Raw genomic sequence first — 20,247 nt, 5'->3', positions numbered from 1 at the left:
GAATGTGTAGTTTTAATATTGTAAATGTCATCTATTACATTTTTATTCATTTTAATAATACATTTTATTATTTTAAACAAATAGTAATATAATGATAATTACAAAAATTGTGTGTATGTGTGTGTGTATATATATATAATATCAAAATAATAAATGTATGTACATAATACATATCAAATTTACATACACATTTTTATTAGTAGAAAAACATCAAATAATTGGTTCTACTTATCAGTTATTGGACATTTTCAAAGTATTGGACATCAATTAACTTCTAAAAATTAATGAAATCCTAAAAAAGCAAGGATATTTCAGTGGTAAATATACATTTTGGGAAGACAAAGTAAATGTTTAAGTTAATCTATTTGTGTATTTTTTCATTATACAGCACTACAGGAAATGTTGTTACTCAAACCCAATACGTCAAAACTTCTGCTGAAAATGTTCCACAATTCATATGTTGATATGTTTATAGTGATTGTAATATGATGCTGTTTCCTGTTTGTGTTGTGTTGTGTTTTCCAGTGAAGCCACTCAGTGCGTAACACTGTTCTCTCGACAAGGCACCAACGACACGATCGACGAGGCTGAGGACGAGCGAGACCAGCTGGAGGACAAGAAGAAAACAGCAGAGCTGGAGCGCCGACCCAGCGAGGACAAACCTGAGGGAGACGATCAGGAGAAAGTGATGCGGGAAGAGGAAGTGGAAGAGGAAGTCCAATGGGATTTGGTAGATCCAGAGGAAGCAGTGAAAGTAGTTCAGGATCCTCAGCTGGAGTGTGATGATCACCGAGAGGATGAGAAGGGTGAAGAGTCGATCCATCAGGATGAAGGTGAATCATCTGGGCTGGAGAACGTGCAAACTGATGTGGTCAGCGGGCAGCTTTTCACTCCAGACACAGACGCGCCAAACACCTCAGACGCTGACGTGCCGCCCAGCTACAGCAAAGCCGTGAGCTTCGACCGTCTCTCTGTGAGCGACGAAAGCGACAGCGATAAACGTTTGATGGTGATGACACCCGACAGCAAATCCGATCTGGACGACCCTCTGGTGCCTTCCATGACCACCGATCTGACCGCCAGCGAACTGCTGCTCAACAAGTCAGTCATTTTGCACGACGGCTTATTTAAATGGGTCTGTTGTATCAAGAAGTGGCATCAATGTGGTAGAAAATCCCAATGCTGATATAATATCTCACTACATACCAGTGTTATTTTAGTGTATACTATTCGTAACGTGGGTTGGTTCAGAAACGAGGGAGAGTAGAATCCAAATGTTGTTAAAAGACATTGGGGCTTAAATACACAAGATAACAAGAGTTGGAACAAGGAACAGGTGTGGGTGATGAGTTGCTATAGAGACTAACGAGGGTACTGTAGCTGTGGAAACAAACAAGGCAGAAATGGAAACAAAGAAAACAGGAACTAATCACAGGAAGTCAAACAGCAGGAACAAAAATACATTTCCAAAATAAGATTCCAAAAATTCCATAAGATTCCAAAATGGAATCCTATTTGCTTGTTGTTTAAAAAATATTTCCAGAAAGGTGTGTGATTTATTTTCATTTGAGCTTTAGTTTTTTTCAGCTAGTACAGTATATTTAGAACTTAAAATAAAGAACATTTTTGAAATGTTGCCTTTGCAACTTACTGAATAAGTATACGTTTTTATAATATATTTCTTATTATATAGTATAAGAAATATAGTATAAAAACTTATACTTATTTCAGTAAGTTGCAAAATTAACATTTCAAAAATTTTATTTAGTTTAAGTTGTATGTATATATATACCTGTACTATATATATACACACACACACAAATATATATATATATATATATATATATATATATATATATAGAGAGAGAGAGAGAGAGAGAGAGAGAGAGAGAGAGAGAGAGAGAGAGAGAGAGAGAGAGAGAGAGAGAGAGAGAGTGTGTATAGGTAAATTATATATAAAGTTTAACATAAAAACATAGTTTGTTTTTCTATATCATAGTTTATCTAATATATATATACATATCTTTAATATCCTTAAACTTTATTCTAAATATTCAATGTTATTTTCATATTTATATTTTATTATTAGCTTTATTTCAGTTAACAAAAAATGTTTTAAATAGTTTTAGTTTATATGCAACACTGCTACAGTACATACTCAAGTATGCACTTTCCCCTTTACCAGCAAAACTAATACACAGTAGGTATTGTAGGTATAATGGTTGATATGTGACCGTCTACATGCAACATTAAACGTGATCTGTTTTCCCACTGCTATCCAGAATGTTCTACGACGAGGAGCTGGAGAACTCCGAGGGTTTCTATAAATCCCAGCCGCTGGGCCTGCAGCTGTGCTACTCTCTTTATAACCTGCTGGTGGCGCACTCTGAGATGGTCTGTTACCTGGTCATCATCCTGAACCACATGATCTCGGCTTCCATGGCGACACTGGTGCTGCCCATCCTCATCTTCCTGTGGGCAATGCTCTCTGTTCCTCGGCCCAGCAAGCGTTTCTGGATGACGGCCATCGTTTACACAGAGGTCAGGGTTTGTTTTGGGTGAAATGACTTGAGTATTGAATTTCGTGGGCACAGATTCTGTGCAGGCCCAGTTATTTCTTTCTTTCTTTCTTTCTTTCTTTCTTTCTTTCTTTCTTTCTTTCTTTCTTTCTTTCTTTCTTTCTTTCTTTCTTTCTTTCTTTCTTTCTTTCTTTCTTTCTTTCTTTCTTTCTTTCTTGTTCTTATATAGCACAGTTTAATACAACACAAGTTGCCCAAAGTGCTTTACAATCACACACAACATTGTATAATAAAGAATAAGTATATATATATATTTAACCTCAGTTTAAAAGTAGGAAGTGATTTGGCTGATCTAATAGCGAGGGGGAGGTCGTTCCATAGTTTTAAGCCAGATCGAGAAAATGCTCTGTCACCCCTATGTTTATACTTTGTCCTACTCACACATAAAAGATGATGGTTTTCCGATCTCCGGGATCTAGGTGGCGCATACAGTGACAGCATATTGGATATGTAAACAAGTGCCTGATTGTGGATAGCCTTAAAAACCAAAATAAGGATCTTATACAAAATTCGGAAGCGTACTGGGAGCCATTTCAAAGAGATCAAAATCGGAGTAGCAGACTCAGACTTAATCATCCTAGCCGCTGCATTTTGGACTTTATGGAGGCGGGCTAGAGAAGTTATATGTGTAGTATGTGCAAATTATACATATAAATGCATTTTGTTTTGTTTTGCCTTTTTAAACATAAACAACATCAGTCAAAAAATGTTTTAACAGTGACATGTTTTTGTTTTTACCCCTTACCACAACATTATCATCACCCACACATTCATAACTAGCAATATTTGACATGATATGAGGAAGGCGTGAATGACTTCCAATGTCTCATAGCTAGACGGCACCATAGCATCTGTTGTCAAGATATAGCCATATCCTCCGGTATAATATCCAACATACACAAGGCAGGGTTCTTATATTATGACCAACTTAAAGTATTATTAACAAACTGTACAGTTTTCTCCCGGAGTTCCTTGTCACATTCATATAACATGTGAACCATAGCTCCTATATCTTTGTTACACCGCCAGCGTAGTGCAGTATCTTTTAATTCAAGTTTAGCCAATCTGCCTAGAGTCCAGTAGCATCTGTTAAAAATGTTATATATTAAGTAATTTTAAATCTTTTGTAAATATGTTTTTACTTCCTCCAGGTCACCATCGTCATCAAGTACTTCTTCCAGTTCAGCTTTTTCCCATTCAACCAGAATGTGGAAGTCACCCAGATGAAGCCGTACCATCCGCCCAACATCCTCGGTATCGAGAAGAAAGAAGGATACGTGCACTATGACCTACTGCAGCTGCTGATTCTGTTTTTCCACAGATCCATACTAAAGGTTCTTACTCTTATTTCATTTGACTCATAATGTCCATCTAATAGTAGTGATAAAGTCAGTAGAACTAATAAACCTAGTCATTAAAGCACATTTCATGCATTTTCATGCTTTATGAAAAAAACTATTCTTGTGTACTGGGCGAAATAGGTATGGTTAGCATAAGCAAGTATAAATGCAGAATGCATGCAAATAAAAAACCTAAATAAGTATATTTGGGAACACTTTATTTTAGGGTTCAGTTCTCACTATAAACTAGTTGCTTATTAGCATGCATATTAGCAAGATATTGGCTGTTTATTAGTACTTATAAAGCACATATTAATGCTTTATTAATATGACCATATATTCTGCATGACCATTTTCTACATCCCTTAATCCTCCCCAATACCTAAACTTAACAACTACCTTAGTAACTATTAATAAGCAGTAAATTAGGAGTATATTGAGGCAAAAGTCGTAGTTAAACTTGAATGTGTTCCCCATACTAAAGTGTTGCCATATATTTTATTAGTACTGTATATTAATATATGTCCACAGAGATAATCCACTGCTAACTATTTTAATGCATGAAGTGGAGGCAAAGAGCATTCAAATGGTTTAATGCACAGCTAGCGGTGGATTATCCTGCTTATACATGGTCATTTCCCAGCATTGACAAGTTAAAGCTGTTATTGATGATTGCAGCGCAATATTTGACCGAAAGTGTAAAAATTACTTTTTTTGATAGTTAGATCTAGCATTCTGCCCACTTTAAATCAAACACAGGGATAAAGTAGTGCATACGATGACATTTAAATGAATGAATTATAGAATGTCTTTGAACTGATTATTGAGATACAGAGATGCATGTGTGAATTACCTGCGTGTGTGCGGCGTCTCTCTCTATTAACAACGAAGCAACGAGTTTTAAAAACTGGGATGTAACTCCCCCATTGAGAAATATAATGTAGCTATTCAGTTGCGAAGCTAATTTATTAATAAAAGTCGTGTAACAAGTTTCTGTGCTTTTGAATGCTTCTGTGATCTCTCGGTTTGTGTGCGCTTCAATGAAAATGGTGCATTAATATCAGTGATTAAACTGACTAGAACTACCTGTGCATTGAATGTTTTCATTGCACACCTTCCAGCTAATCAGAATCGAGTATTTAGACAGATCATGTTTAAATTTGCATATTTATTTAATCTTTAAGATCTGCACACTGCTTGATTTCCATAGTCCAAAGTCTTGTTGGGAAAAATGGCGCTTGCTTCGCCTGTTTTCAGCTTTAGCTTTGAGATATTTAGCAGCTTAGTGCCAAGGTACAGCTGGAAACATAATTCATCAGACATTATGAGATCAACACGAAGCCACTAGACTGTTGAGAGCTTTGAACCATAAAATGGATTTTAAAATCAATTCTTAATGTTTGAGGTTCCTCTCCTTCAGGAGCTTCAGCATGACATTGCACTTTTCACCAGAGTAAACTAATATCACAAAAAAACGGTGCCTGTAAAAATACTTCAAAACCAATCTTAAACCTTAAACATTTTATAATTATAACATTTTAATTATAATTCTTTTCTTTTTTAGTAAAATGTGCCCTGTTAAAACGTTCTCAATAAGGGACATTTATTAAATTCCATTTTAATTCTTAAAAGCAAAGGTTTAGGAATGCTAGGTTTGTAGGAAAAGAAAAATAATTTACTTCTACATACACTAAATGTTCTTTATAGTGAAAGATTCATCAGTGAACATTATAGTAAGAGCCAAAAACACACCTCTTTCTCCAGGTTTCAGATTGGTCTCAAGTTTTCCGTATTTTTACAGGCACTGTTTTTCTTGATATTAGGAGCCCTGGTGAAAAGTGCAATGTCATGAAGCATTTTACTTGCATTTGATTTTATGAAATGAAAAAGGCTGCTTGTAAACATATGCGTGATTTTTAAAATGCAACCCAAAAAGAGAAGCTGCTTAGCCTTCAGAAAATTGTGTTTGTACACCTTTTGCCTGGTCAAACTAAATGTTATAAGCATTTTGAATAACATTGTTTAGATGAGGTTTATTTTTAAACAATTATTTTTTATTTACAATTATTTTTGCAACCCTGTAGAATACAGGTTAAAGCCTTGATTTTGTTGTAAAGCATTTAAGACGAAGACGGTTCACAAAGTTTAAGATCATGAGAAAAACAAATTCAGTCAAGCATGTCCAAACTTTCAACTAGTAGATAGTTTAATCTAACAAATCAGGATTTTAGATGGAAAAAATGTGGAATTTTTTTGCTTAAAGAAATGGTACAGGAATTTTTATCCCATTTGTGGAAAGTGCCTTTTATTTACTTTACAACTTTGATTATACAGGCAATAAATGGGTCTTGGATGAAGCACTATTTTCAATTTCCAGTTTTTTTTTCCTAACCAAAGACCATCACAACAGCTTCAATCTGTCCAGTTATCTCATTTAGTGTACCTGCTCTCTCTCTCTCTCTCTCTCTCTCTCTCTCTCTCTCTCTCTCTCTCTTTCTCAGTGTCATGGTCTCTGGGATGAAGATGACCCTAAAATGTCCCAAAAAGATTTGCGTCTTCATCAGGACGAGTCTGTGGAGGAGGAGAAGATGGCGGTCATGATTCCAGCCGAGGAAGAGAAGAAGAGTACACCAGCGTACTCGCTGAAGACCGTGAACCTCGGCATGTCCGTGGACTCGTCCCAGGTGCTCATGCATATGCGTTATCCTGAGCATCGGCCTTATCTGCGGCGGCAGAGCACCAGCGGCGGATCTCACCCCTCCCGACGCTCCTCTGTGCGCTCCAAACGCGGTGAGACTTACAGAAATCACTTTTTTCAAGAGACTTATGGAATAATCTGCCCAACTCGAGTCCATAGCCATTTTCAAAAAACGGCTGAAGACGTAACTTTTTCGGCAACACTTGATCCATTTATACTAATGGATACTTTAGTATTTTTTTGTACTTTGTTTTCTCTCTTCTTCTATTCTATATCTGTAAAAAAAAAAATACAAAAAACTGCGTTAGACTAAACTGGCAAGGGTCATAGCACTTATTGTCATAGTCCTATTGTTAGTTGAACTGCTTCTATTGCTCTCCTCATTTGTAAGTCGCTTTGGATAAAAGCGTCTGCTAAATTATTACATTTTAAAGGGATAGTTCACCCAAAAATGAAAATTCTGTCAGTAATTACTCGCCCTCAACCCCGTAAGACCTTTGTTCGTCTTCAGAACACGAATTAAGATATTTTTGATTATATCTGAGAGCTGGATCACTCCTCCATAGGCTTCTAAGGGACTGAAACTTGTTCCACGAAAAGTTATTAAAGACATCGCTAAAATAGTCCAAGTGACTACAGTGGCTAAATCTTAAGTTTATCAAACGACGAGAATACTTTTTGTGCGCAAAACAAACAACAAAAATAACGACTTTATTTCAACTATTCATTTCCTTCTCTGTGGGCCTCGAGTCAGTTCACTGTAATAGCGTAAGCTTCTGTGTTGTACATCACACACATCACACACATGACCAGCATCTGTCAGAAACAGAATCGTAGATCCAATTGCAAGTAAACAGTTAATTGCGACAGGCAAAACAGGGGACAATACTCAAAACGCAACAGTTAGAAGGCGGGCGACCTCAATGTCATAATCCAAGAAGAGTGATGAAGTGACAGGAAACAACACAGCGTGGAAACTCAGAGCGATGGCTGGTTGAAGAGAACTCAAGATGATCTCCGTTCTGCTTGGACGCACAGACGAGATGGAGGAATTAACTCTGCTAGGAACTCTGACACAGGAACTAGGTGAGAGAACAAAGCAAGAGTGACGAACCAACACCAAGCATATCTCACTCCAGCTAGATATGGGCAGCTGACTAGCTGCAGCTGAATGACTGATTGAGTGATCAGCTGGTTACTAGGCAACAAACAAGCACCACACACACAGACCCAACACCTACAAACACACCAGACAGATACACAAAGTGAACACACGGATCCATGAACCGTGACAGCGTCGGCCAATAGTGAGCGTACGTGTGACGTACAACACAGAAGCGCTGCGCTATCACACTACGTGAACTGAAATAAAGTCGTTAGTTTTGTTTTTTTTGCGCACAAAAAGTATTCTCGTCACTTGATAAACTTAAGATTGAGCCACTGTAGTCACTTGGACTATTTTAACGATGTCTTTAATAACTTTTCAGGGAACAAGTTTCAATCCCTTAGAAGCCTATGGAGGAGTGATCCAGCTCTCAGATTTAATCAAAAATATCTTAATTTGTGTTCCAAAGATGAACGAAGGTCTTACGGGGTTGAACAACATGAGGGTGAGTAATTACTGACAGAATTCCTTTTTTGGGTGAACTATCCCTTTAATGTCAAAACCATTTCATTGTTCTGAACCTACTAACGTTTATAGAGAAGACCAGTGAGGAGAGCATTACAGTAATCAATACATGTAGTAACCAGTGCATGAATAAGAATTGCAGTGCTATTCATTGTGTGAGAGAGACAGACTAGGACGATTATTATTACGTAGATGGAAGTTTGCAGTACACGTGATGTTATTAACATGAGCTTTGAAGGATACAGTGCTATCGAGGACGACACACAGATTATTAACAAGGGTAAATTGTAAAGTTTTCAATATCCACAGAAAAGCAACCAGATTTTTCTGTCAAAATAGTTTTTGTACCAACAAGGAGGGTAATTAATTTAAGAAGAGGGCCCAAGACAGAACCCTGAGGAACACCATTAGTCACTTAAAAATATTTTACATTTTTAAGACTTAAATATATAAAATGCAATCAATATGGTACAAAACAGTCCTGTTAAAATTTATGTGATAGTTAAAAGTAATCAAAAAGTCAAATCATTTGTAATCAGTAATGGACTTGTAAGTAATCTACACATCATGAATCTGGTTGGTCAAGGTCATTTATTTTAACAGACCAGTGAAAATTAAAGGTTATTTTGTTAGCTAATGTGATCTTTCTGTATATTCTCGGGTTAAGCATTGCAGTGGGTTTAATTGTGGTGACGTTTGGTACTGGTTTGATTCGCAGGCAGCACAAGCACACGGAACAGCGTTCGTAGAGAAAACAGTGAGCCAGAAGTACCGCCGAAGAGCCGGAAAGAAATGATTATGGAGAAGATCCGAGAGCAGCTCATCAAAGCAAAGGTTTACCTGCTCAAAAAGTGAGTGTGTGTGTGAAAAGAATTCAGATGGACCGGATTTTCTCCACCTCTGAAGCAACTTTTCCTTTCTGCTCCATCTTCCTATTGATGAAATTTAATTTGATTTACATTCTAAAAGATTAATTAAATTGTTTAAGTTTTAATTTGATTGATTAACAAACCGACAACACCAAATTTCTGGGGGGAAAAAATGCATTTCATAGGGCTTTTGTGGTTAAAATTTTAATAAATTATTAAAATGTTGAAGTGTTATGAATTCAATTGATTCAATAGACACCAGTGTTGGTCATCTAAATTTAAACAGAATACAGAAAAATGAAAAAGGAAATCACGGATTTTGGGGAAAAAACTAAATGGAATTTAGAGAAAACTAAAATGGATTTCATAGGGTCCTACACTTCCAATCAATTCCCAATGGATAAAAATGAATTTCCACTCTACATTTTTCAGATTATGAAAGTAAAATGGGTTAAGAAAGCCAATTCATGCCGATAGTTTTGGCTGATTGATGTGCTCTCTTTCATCCTAATATTTTTAATATACTTTATTAGTCTATATTTTCAGTCTCTGTTTCTCTTCTTTCTTCAGATTGGTTGCGATCTTTCAGCCCATCCGTCAGTTCTTCTATAACCTGATCCATCCCGAGTACAACGCCGTGACGGATGTTTACGTCTTCATGTTTCTAGCAGACACCGTTGATTTCATCATTATTGTCTTTGGCTTCTGGGCATTTGGGGTAAATTTGAATTTATGTTATTAAAATTTTAAAAAGTTAAAAAATAGTGTTGAGGGCAAACATTTTTTGAAAAAATTTAATTATGGATGCAGTTTGCCTATGCAGGAATTAGATACGTTTCAGATAAAATTCATACTTAAAATAATCAATCCTCCGTTCTTCTTCTTGACATGTTGTGTGGCTCTGTGTTGATGTTTGTTTTCTCTGGCTCACAGAAAAATCAGGCAGGAGCTGATATCACGTCCTCGCTGTCAGAAGACCAAGTTCCCGGGCCGTTCCTCGTCATGGTTCTCATCCAGTTCGGCACGATGGTGGTTGATCGCGCTCTGTACCTCCGCAAGACTGTGATGGGAAAAGTGATTTTCCAGGTCCTCCTGGTGTTCGGCATCCATTTCTGGATGTTTTTTATCCTACCAGGAATCACAGAGAGGTAAAGAAATGTTAGGAAGTCCAGTTTGAAATGAAATGAAATAAATTATTAAAACTGTGGTTTTTAACAGGAAAAGCATAGCATGTCAACATAGATAGATAGATAGATAGATAGATAGATAGATAGATAGATAGATAGATAGATAGATAGATAGATAGATAGATAGATAGATACTAGATAGATAGATAGATAGATAGATAGATAGATAGATAGATAGATAGATAGATAGATAGATACTAGATAGATACTAGATAGATAGATAGATAGATAGATAGATAGATAGATAGATAGATACTAGTTAGATAGATAGATAGATACTAGATAGATAGATAGATACTAGATAGATAGATAGATGGATAGATACTAGATAGATAGATAGATAGATAGATAGATAGATAGATAGATAGATAGATAGATAGATCGATAGATAGATCGATAGATGGATAGATACTAGATAGATAGATAGATAGATAGATAGATAGATAGATAGATAGATAGATAGATAGATAGATAGATAGATAGATAGATAGATAGATAGATACTAGATAGATAGATAGATAGATAGATACTAGATAGATAGATAGATAGATAGATAGATAGATAGATAGATAGATAGATAGATAGATAGATAGATACTAGATAGATAGATACTAGATAGATACTAGATTGATTGATTGATTGATTGATTGATTGATTGATTGATTGATTTTAACTTCCTGGCCAATTCATATTGACAGTCTTGAATTGAAAGTTTGTGAGTTCTGCAAGAAATGCTGTCAGTGTCCTTACACATGTGTTATCTTCTCTGCAGGCGTTTCAGTCAGAACACTATCGCTCAGTTGTGGTACTTTGTGAAATGCATTTACTTCGGCCTGTCAGCGTATCAGATCCGATGTGGATATCCGACTCGCATTCTGGGAAACTTCCTCACCAAGAGCTACAACTACCTCAACCTCTTCCTCTTCCAGGGGTGAGAAACATGTTTAACAACAGTTTATGGGTGAAGTCATATGTAATTTGTGTTTGTATTTATGTGGAATGAGACAGAATCTGTAAAAAAAAAATGTAGTGTTCAAACATAGAAACCTTTTGTTTCCTTTTACTTACAATAAATTGCCACGGCTGATATATCAGCCGATATTTGGCATCTTTTAAATTATCGGCGTCGATCGACCACTCATTTTTGAAAGAAAACCAGTCGGTCTCTATACGTAATGGATACACCTGCTTAGTAAGTGCTGTACGTCCAAGGTTTCGTCTGATTCCGTTCTTGACGGAGTTGCGAGCCGTGATGGACTGGGTGTGGACGGACACGACGCTCAGTTTGTCCAGCTGGATCTGTGTGGAGGACATCTACGCACACATCTTTATCCTCAAATGCTGGAGGGAATCGGAGAAGGTAAGAGAGGTTATATATAATTTACTTTTTTTTTTCAGTCCAAAATCCATTTATTTCATTACTTCTACATAGATTTATATATTAAAGGTCCCATATTGTCAAAACTGAAATTTCCTGGCTTTTTTCATATTTACAGAGGTCTAGGGTCTATGAAACTACCATATACGTTTCAAAACAGTCGATCCACAGACAAATGCACACAGGCTGCATAAAGTAGCGACTGTAAAAAATAATCCTGTAAAAAAACGGTAAACTACTGGCAGCTGTGGTTGCCAGCATCATACTGTAAAAATATGGTGTTACGGTTTTTAATATTAACAGCTACATACCGTGTTGTCAGCTACAGCTATATGCTGTTAAATTACAGTTATATACTGTAGCTGACAAAACGGTATTTAGTTGTTAATTTCAAAAACAGTTACACACCGTATTTTTACGGTATGATGCTGGCAACCACAGCTGCCGGTAGTTTTTTTACAGGATTATTTTTTTACAGTGTGTGCCTTTTCACGAGCCGTTGTGACTTCCGTATAAATGTGATGTCAGAACCACTCAGTCACCGCCTTCAGTCTCCACCCCCACCAATAGTGGGTCACTCAGAAAACCACAGGCCAATCAGAAGAGAGGCTCATGAATATTAAGTAGACAGGCCAAAATCGAGCTGTTCTTGGCAGAGCTCCTGAGAAAGGAGCTGTAAAAATATATAGAGATGGTTTTTGGTACTTATACTGCAAATATATATTCTTAAGGACATCAAAACATAAAATAAAACTTCAGAAAGTTGTACAATATGGGACCTTTAAGTTACTAAAAACAACATTTGAACATATGGTACTTTCTCGCACATGAAAAGATAGTATCACAAACATTTTCAATTAAAACTTAGCATTCACACAAGCAGCAGAGGAAACTGCCTCCCATGCCTTTTCTTTTGCGTTTAAATCTTCATTCTGTGGGTCATACAGAACTGTGTTTTTCTGCCTCCACGATGAGACGAGTTTTATCCATTATGTTGCTTTGTTTTTCCAAATGTGAAGTAGGGTGTATTTTTATTTCCTTTACCCAGTCATATGCTGACTGTTGTAAGGGATTTACAGTCTCAGACAAAGATATGATGAATGAAGACCCGGGTCAGAATTATAATAAATTAAAGAAAAGTTTTACTGAAGATAGTTTGCAGTTGCATCAGCAGAAGTCAGCTTCAAGACTCATAAGGAGTTCGTATACCATACACCAAGGTCTAAGCTACGTCCTTACTTCAGGTTGAATGATTCTCATTGGCTAAGAAAATAGATAAACATAGTAATTTTTCAGATATACAGATAGACTGAAGCATATCTCCATTGATTATGCGGCTGACACTCTGACCCTAATAATGCAGTTGTTCCTTAACCTGTAACCAAGAAGACTAACACACACACCGACACACAGCTTTTTAAAGGTTTGTCCAGCCAACTATAAACAGGAGAGTCCTCTCAAAACATCAAGATAATACGTTCTTTCTCTCAAGTAAAAGACGCTTTAATATAACTGGAAAGTAAGGCTTTAACTGAGAAATGGTCCATTAAACTATAGACTTCAATGACTATAGTTGTCAGGGTATCCTAGAAAAACAGATGAATGTATTGACACATGTTAAAGAAATCCATATTTCATTTCTGGAAGCCGGGCTAAATGAGCAAGCACTGTTACTGCATTCAGATAACAAATACAGACATTAGAGAATACATGAAAAGAACATTTTCGATAATCACACTGGTAACTTCTGTAACAAAGTAAAAAGTCTAGAGAAGTCATTCAACTCATGTGATATTTAGAAGGAAAAATATTGATCAATACCTTGAATATAATCACTCATTATATATCAATTTAAGCAGCAGTGGATTCCAAAATCATCCCCTTCTCTGTGAATCACTAGACTTTAATTACATACATTTATGGTGAAATTACAATTTAATTTTGACCTTGAACAATAGTCAAAACATCAGTTTATTAATTAAGCAAATTAAGCACAGCACAGAAAAAATAGACCGCACACCTGCATCTGCAACCATTACAGCAATGCATTGCCGGACCGAATCCGTGTGCATGTAGTGTGTATGTTCTTAATTTAGGACGGACAGAGACTCAAAGGGTGCTGCATGTAGAACATAAACTTAGTCCTGAGGATTTGCAAACCTGTTTTTCTACAATCTGCCTTCTGCTACAATTGAATGCAAATGTGTCTTTTAGCCAGCGTTATATGCAAGAGTTGCCCCTATTGACTCACTGTCAAGTTATTTGCATATGCGGCACTGCAAGCAGATCATGTGGGCGTAAAACAACATCCTAACCTGTTGTGTGTGTGGTGTCTCAGCGAAACCCTCAGCCTCGCGGGCAGAAGAAGAAGAAGGTGGTGAAGTATGGAATGGGAGGCATGATCGTGATGCTTCTGATCTGCATTGTTTGGTTCCCGCTGCTCTTCATGTCTCTGGTCAAGTCCGTGGCAGGAGTGGTCAACAGTCCACTGGCCGTGTCCGTCACACTCACACTCGGAGGACTTCAGGTGCACCTTATGTTAAAGCTTGATTCACACGCTCATTTCACATCTCTGACCGTTTCTACATCGCTAAAAACTGACCGGCTTTCAGATGTTTCTCCTAAGAAATCAAATTGACAGTGTTATTTTATTATTCATATACCATTTATTAATATTTTGAATAAGCTTAGATTTTTATGTTTTCAGCTCTCAAATTTTAGCTTACGTTTTAGTACGTTTTATTTTCTATTTAGCTTTAAAAAAAATTCTAATTAGCCTATAACGCATTGTTATAATGTATTATTGTTGTTTTTTATTTTTCATTTTATTGTAAGATTTTGTCTTTTTATGTTTTTGTAATTTTTATTAATTATAGTTTTTTCTGGGGTGTTTGCGTCGTTTAATATTTAGTTTTTTTATATATAATCTATTGTTATTATTGTTTTAATTTTTAATTTTCATTTTAGAGTAAGATTCTGTCTTTTTTTTTGCCATGTTTTTTTCAATTTAGTTTCAATTTATTTTTCTTTCTGTTTTAGTAATTTTACTACTTTTTTTAAAACTTACACTTATCTCAGTTAGTCAGCAAGACAATATTTTTATAATATTTTTATTTCAGCTTAATTTTAATGACAAATAGTTTTGGTTAACTATAACAACACTGGATCTCTGACTTTTAATTGCTGACTTTGGTATCTTGGCAAATCTGAACACAGTTTGATTAATTGTTGAGATCTCTTCTGAAACTCTAGAGGAGACACTGCGAGATTACTGGGGTCTTTTTTAGGAGAAACATCTGAGAAGCAGGAGACTTGTGTAAAAGTCTCCATTTGATCTCGGATATATTTAGTCTTTTCTTGTTCAGATCTCTCCTGTTCAGATCTTAAGGTGCTTATCATTTGATAATCAACATGGCTTTCCTTTTTCCGCTGTTCTGTTCTATTTTCCAGCCGATCTTCACAATGAGCGCCCAGCAGAACCATATAGTAGATGTCAGTTCCTCAGAGTTTCAAACATTCATAAAGGGCTACAAAACTGATGCAGTAAGGAACGATTATCAAATCACAGTGGCTCCTTTGTATTTTTATGACATGAGCATGTTTTTTGTGATGCACCTGATATACAAAAATGATTATTGTTGAGGCCGATTATAATAATTCACATTTCACTGCACAATCAACATAAAAATAAGAAATTATATTTTGCACTGATAAAATGAAGCTTATTTTGTAGGACTATGAAGATTTTTTTATTTTGCATTTTGAAAATAAGCTAATATTGCCTGCTGCTGATAAATTGTGAAAGTACATGCGTGTGTCTCCTGCAGACTGCCATGCAGTTCCTGGAGTCTTATACTCACGAGGATTTGAAAATAGCTGAACTAGAAGGAAGTTCAAACGCGCTCTGGACCATCACCCCCCCGAGCAAGAAGAACCTGCTGAAAGAAAACCATTTCTCTCTCACCATGACCTGGTCCATACAGAGGTAAAGTTCTTATAATAACATTGGTCTGCTAGTGCCTGATGGGTAAATCTCACAGCAACATGTGAAGGTTGGATCTAAAAATATATATATAAAATTTCAATCATTATATTATATTATATTATATTATTTATATATATTATTTATATAAATGTAAAGTTATTTTATATTTGATTAAAATGTAGTGCTGAAAGGTGGCGGGGCTACATAAGGTCTACAGACACAGACTAGTGTAGAAAATGTTATTAAGATGGTCATAAGATTCTCATTACTGTAATGAAGTATTTTTTATTACTGTATTGATTTTTTTTTTTACCATCAATCAGAATAAATTAAACGCAGTACAACAGTTATATATATATATATATAAACTCTTATTTCAGTCGACATTTATTTTTATTATATTTTTCATCAATTAGCAAAAAAAGATGTAAAAGTATTTTTTTTTTTAAAGTTTTATTTAACGATAATAACCCTGATGAGAATCCGTTCTCCATATAATCTATAGGACAGACTGAGGTTTTCAGTTGATTCATTTCAGCTGTGTATTGCTGTATTTGTCCATTAGGAACCTCAGTTTAGGTGCCAAAGCTGAAACAGCATTTGGAAAACACAGCATTGTTCTGCAAGAAGAAACCAGTAAACAACTAATGAGTCTACTGAATGATGACAACAAACCTGAGTACAAAGAAGTTACAGTGTGAGTTTAAGCATCTCAATACTAATATGGAACAATCAGTCTGTATATTTTTCTTTTCTTTTTTCTCTTGGCTGAATGGTAAATTGTAATGTTTTTTTCAAGGCTCATCGAAAAGATTTTTCCAAGATACATCAGAGCACCAAGCGACTCTAATGCCAAGCCTATTGAGCAGCTTTACCCCGGTAATAAAGAAGGTCTTCGCCATTATCTACGCCTTTGCTACATTGATATGCTTTTCTACAGCCATCAACATGTCTATTTCTATTCACTCTCCCATGTGATCCCTAAGGTGGACAATACATGAACATCACGCTCTCTTTACACAAGATCAGCCAAAACAGCTCGGAGAACGTTCAGGAGTGGTGGATCGTGAATCAGACAGAACCTGGCCCGTTAAATAAAGTGAAGGTCAAGAATGAAACCAAATCTGGTCTGGAGCTCTACATCTTCAGTGACCAAGTCAGTCCGCCCAGTCTGGGCTTTCTGGCTGGTTATGGGTAAGTGACAATCGGGACGTGACACATTACCAGTCGCAAGTTATCTTTCTGTCCTCCCTAATGGGGAAAAACGATACTCGGTTACTAACGTAACCTCGGTTCTCTCTAGAGAGGTTCTCTCGTATTGCGTAAGTTTAGCTTACGCTACGGGAAAGATTCATCTTCTCGAGATACTGAAGCCAAAAAATTATGCTTAATTTTGTATTCATTGTCAACGCAGTGCAGCAGCTAGCAGACCCTAGAGCAGGCCATCTCGCGTGCTCATTGGCTGCCCTGCAGGCAACTGCTGCAGCCTACCAGTGAGCCCGGCGTTACGTCACGCCCAATGAAGGGCGCCCGCGCCTTCATAGCGTCACAGCCCGCCAGAATGGGCGTGGCTTAGCGTATAAAGATAGGGGCTGTAGGCTGACTTCCCTGGTTTTTCGGCGACTGAAGCGTAGTCGCTCGTGGCGCGAGCACGGCCGGTTACGCAATACTCGTTCCCTCTCTAGAGAGAACCGAGGTTACGTTAGTAACTGAGTATCGTTCTCTTACGAGAGGTTCTCTCGTATTGCGTAAGTTTAGCTTACGCTACGGGAACACTTTGTCAACGCCGTGCGCACCAAGAATCCACCATGAGACCCCGAACTTTCAGGGGAACCCCATAAGTGGAAAAAATAAGGTGGCCAGCCACGCGGGCCATCACTTGTACATAAGCACACATAGGGAATACAGAGCAGCACGCCGGTCTGTATAGGCACATGGCACATACCCTACTAGTGCAGCTCAACCAGGAGAGCTGAGTCACGTGAGAGTGATCTGAGCAGGAAGATCTGGGCAGAATACACCTCTCCTTCAAACTGACAAAAGTTTAGCCTGCAAGGCAGGAACTTCTAGGTTATAAAACCTGACAAAGGTAGACGGGGAGCTCCAGCCCGCCGCTACACATATGTCATGGATAGAAATTCCACTGGACCATGCCCACGAAGAGGCCACACCTCTCGTGGAATGAGCCCTGATGCCAAGAGGGCATTGCAGACCTTTCGACGCGTAAGCGGCTGCTATAGCGTCCACTATCCATCTGGACAGGCTCTGTTTCGAGGAGGCGAGACCTTTGGTGCGCCCACCAAACGAAACAAAAAGCTGTTCCGAACGCCTGAAGGAGGCGGAGCGCGTAATGTAAGACCTCAGCGCTCTGACAGGGCAGAGGAGATTCACATCACTTTCGCTGTCAGATGCTGGGAGAGCTGACAACGAAATAACTTGCGCTCTGAATGGAGTGCCCATCACTTTAGGAACATAGCCATGTCTAGGTCTGAGGATGACTTTAGAGTCATTCGGCCCGAACTCAAGACACGACGCACTGACAGACAGTGCATGCAGGTCCCCCACACGCTTTACTGACGACAGTGCAGTCAGAAAAACGGTTTTCAGTGATAGATATTTCAACCCCACGGAGTCTAGTGGTTCAAAAGGAAAAGCTTTCAGGGCCTCGAGGACCAATGAAAGATCCCACATGGGAACCGACGGGTGGGGGGGGCATGGCGGATTCATCCTTCTAGCTCCTGTAAGGAAGCGGATGACCAACTCATGTCTTCCAGTGACTGGCCGTGCGTCGATACTGCGAACGCCGCCACGGCTGCCACGTATACTTTGAGCGTGGATGGGGACCTTCCCTTATCCAACAGCTCTTGTAGGAAGGTGAGCAAATGCGCTACCCCGCATGTCCGCGGGTCCAGACCTCTGTCGGTGCACCATCCAGAGAACACCGACCATTTAGACGTGTAGAGCCTTCTCGTGGAAGGGGCTCTAGACTGCATGATCGTGTTCATAACTCCTTCTGGCAGGGCAACGAGTACCCGTTGATCAGCCATGCATGCAGAGACCAGCGCTCTGGATGGGGATGCCAGATCGTGCCGCGAGCCTGAGAGAGGAGATCTGCCCTCACCGGAATCGGCCACGGAGCTGTATGTGACAGCCGTGCTAGTTCCGGGAACCAAATCTGATTCTCCCAATGCGGGTGATGAGGAGCACCGAGTGGCGTGTTTCCCTGATTCTCTTGATCACCTGTGGTAACAGAGAGACCGGAGGGAAAGCATATAGCGGGAGGCTGGGCCAAACCTGGGCCAGCGCGTCCTCGTCCTTCGAGAAGAACGTCGGGCATTGAGCGTTGTCTTTTGACGCAAATAGGTTGATTTCCGCTCTGCCGGATAGGCGCCACATTATCTGGACCGTTGGGGGTGAAAAGTGAAAGTGAAAGTGACACGTGATGGCCAAGTATGGTAACCCATACTTGGAATTTGACCTCTGCATTTAACCCATCCAAGTAAGTGCACACACATTAGGAGCAGAGTAGTGAGTAGTAAACACACACACACTGCAAACGTGGATACACACACCCGGAGCAGCGGGCAGCCTTGAATGGCGCCCGGGGAGCGATTGGGGGTTAGGTGCCTTGCTCAAGGACACCTCAGTCATTTTCCTGCCGGTACTGGAATCGAACCAGCAACCTTTGGGTCAGCCTTGAATGGCGCCCGGGGAGCGATTGGGGGTTAGGTGCCTTGCTCAAGGACACCTCAGTCATTTTCCTGCCGGTACTGGAATCGAACCAGCAACCTTTGGGTCACCAGTCCAACTCTGTTACCATTAGGCCATGACTGCCCCCATGGGGACCATTGCAGGGACCATTCCCCTGGGGGAACATTGTCCCTGGACAGTTTGTTTGGGCCGTCGTTCAAATGGCCAGGTACATGCGCCGCCCTCAGCGAGCGCAGGTGCATCTGAGACCAAATAAAGGAGGCGTTCCGTCAGATTGCAGAGATTTCTGGATCTGACACCGCCCTGTTTACATAGGATACCACAGACATGTTGTCCGAGCGGACAAGAACATGCTGGTCCTGTATGAATGGGAGAAAGCACTTCAGCGCGTTCTCGACCGCAATCATCTCCAGACAGTTTATGTGAAAACCCTTCTCCTGGTCTGACCACTGGCCAAAGACCGGTCTGCCCTCGAACAGCGCGCCCCAACCCGAGTTGGACGCGTCGTCGAGATGACTTTCCGATAGGAGATGGTTCCCATCCTTACTCCCTGCTGGTACCAGTCGGTCACTAACCAGGGCTGCAGACCCGCTTTGCAGGTCTGAGTCACTCTGATTTTCTGGCCGCCAGACAGCCAGGCTCGGCGGGACACACGAGTATTCAACCAGCGTTGGAGCGGGCGCATGCGCAGTAGGCCCAGCTGAAGCACCGCTGCAGCTGATGCCATACAGCCCAACATCCTTTGAAATGTCTTCAAAGGGAGAAAGCTGCCCTTCTGGAAAGATGCGGCTGGGTGGCGAACACGGCGCGCGCGCTGTGTCGATAAACGAGCCGTCATGGTCACCGAGTCCAGTAGCATCTTTTGCAGCG

At 39.1% G+C, this 20,247-nt stretch overlaps 1 protein-coding gene across 1 annotated transcript in view; it reads left to right on the top strand.

Moving 5' to 3' along the window:
- The window catches only part of piezo2b (piezo-type mechanosensitive ion channel component 2b), a 120,779-nt gene that overhangs the window by 95,991 nt on the left and 4,541 nt on the right, over window positions 1–20,247 (top strand). The window contains exons 40-54 of the mRNA XM_077222092.1: window positions 526–1,101; window positions 2,283–2,541; window positions 3,731–3,913; window positions 6,421–6,709; window positions 8,966–9,098; window positions 9,687–9,834; window positions 10,050–10,264; window positions 11,076–11,234; window positions 11,516–11,663; window positions 14,020–14,208; window positions 15,132–15,224; window positions 15,509–15,666; window positions 16,232–16,363; window positions 16,466–16,545; window positions 16,653–16,860. Coding sequence (XP_077078207.1) covers window positions 526–1,101; window positions 2,283–2,541; window positions 3,731–3,913; window positions 6,421–6,709; window positions 8,966–9,098; window positions 9,687–9,834; window positions 10,050–10,264; window positions 11,076–11,234; window positions 11,516–11,663; window positions 14,020–14,208; window positions 15,132–15,224; window positions 15,509–15,666; window positions 16,232–16,363; window positions 16,466–16,545; window positions 16,653–16,860 — 2,970 coding nt within the window. The remainder of the gene's footprint in view (window positions 1–525; window positions 1,102–2,282; window positions 2,542–3,730; window positions 3,914–6,420; window positions 6,710–8,965; window positions 9,099–9,686; window positions 9,835–10,049; window positions 10,265–11,075; window positions 11,235–11,515; window positions 11,664–14,019; window positions 14,209–15,131; window positions 15,225–15,508; window positions 15,667–16,231; window positions 16,364–16,465; window positions 16,546–16,652; window positions 16,861–20,247) is intronic.

The sequence above is a fragment of the Siphateles boraxobius genome, unplaced genomic scaffold, assembly GCF_051911475.1.
Source record: "Siphateles boraxobius isolate OS27281-9 unplaced genomic scaffold, OSU_SipBor_1 86, whole genome shotgun sequence".
In the NCBI taxonomy this organism is placed as follows: Eukaryota; Metazoa; Chordata; class Actinopteri; order Cypriniformes; family Leuciscidae; genus Siphateles; species Siphateles boraxobius.
Note: the sequence above shows the minus strand (reverse complement) of the source record. Positions and strands in the feature narration are given on the sequence as shown.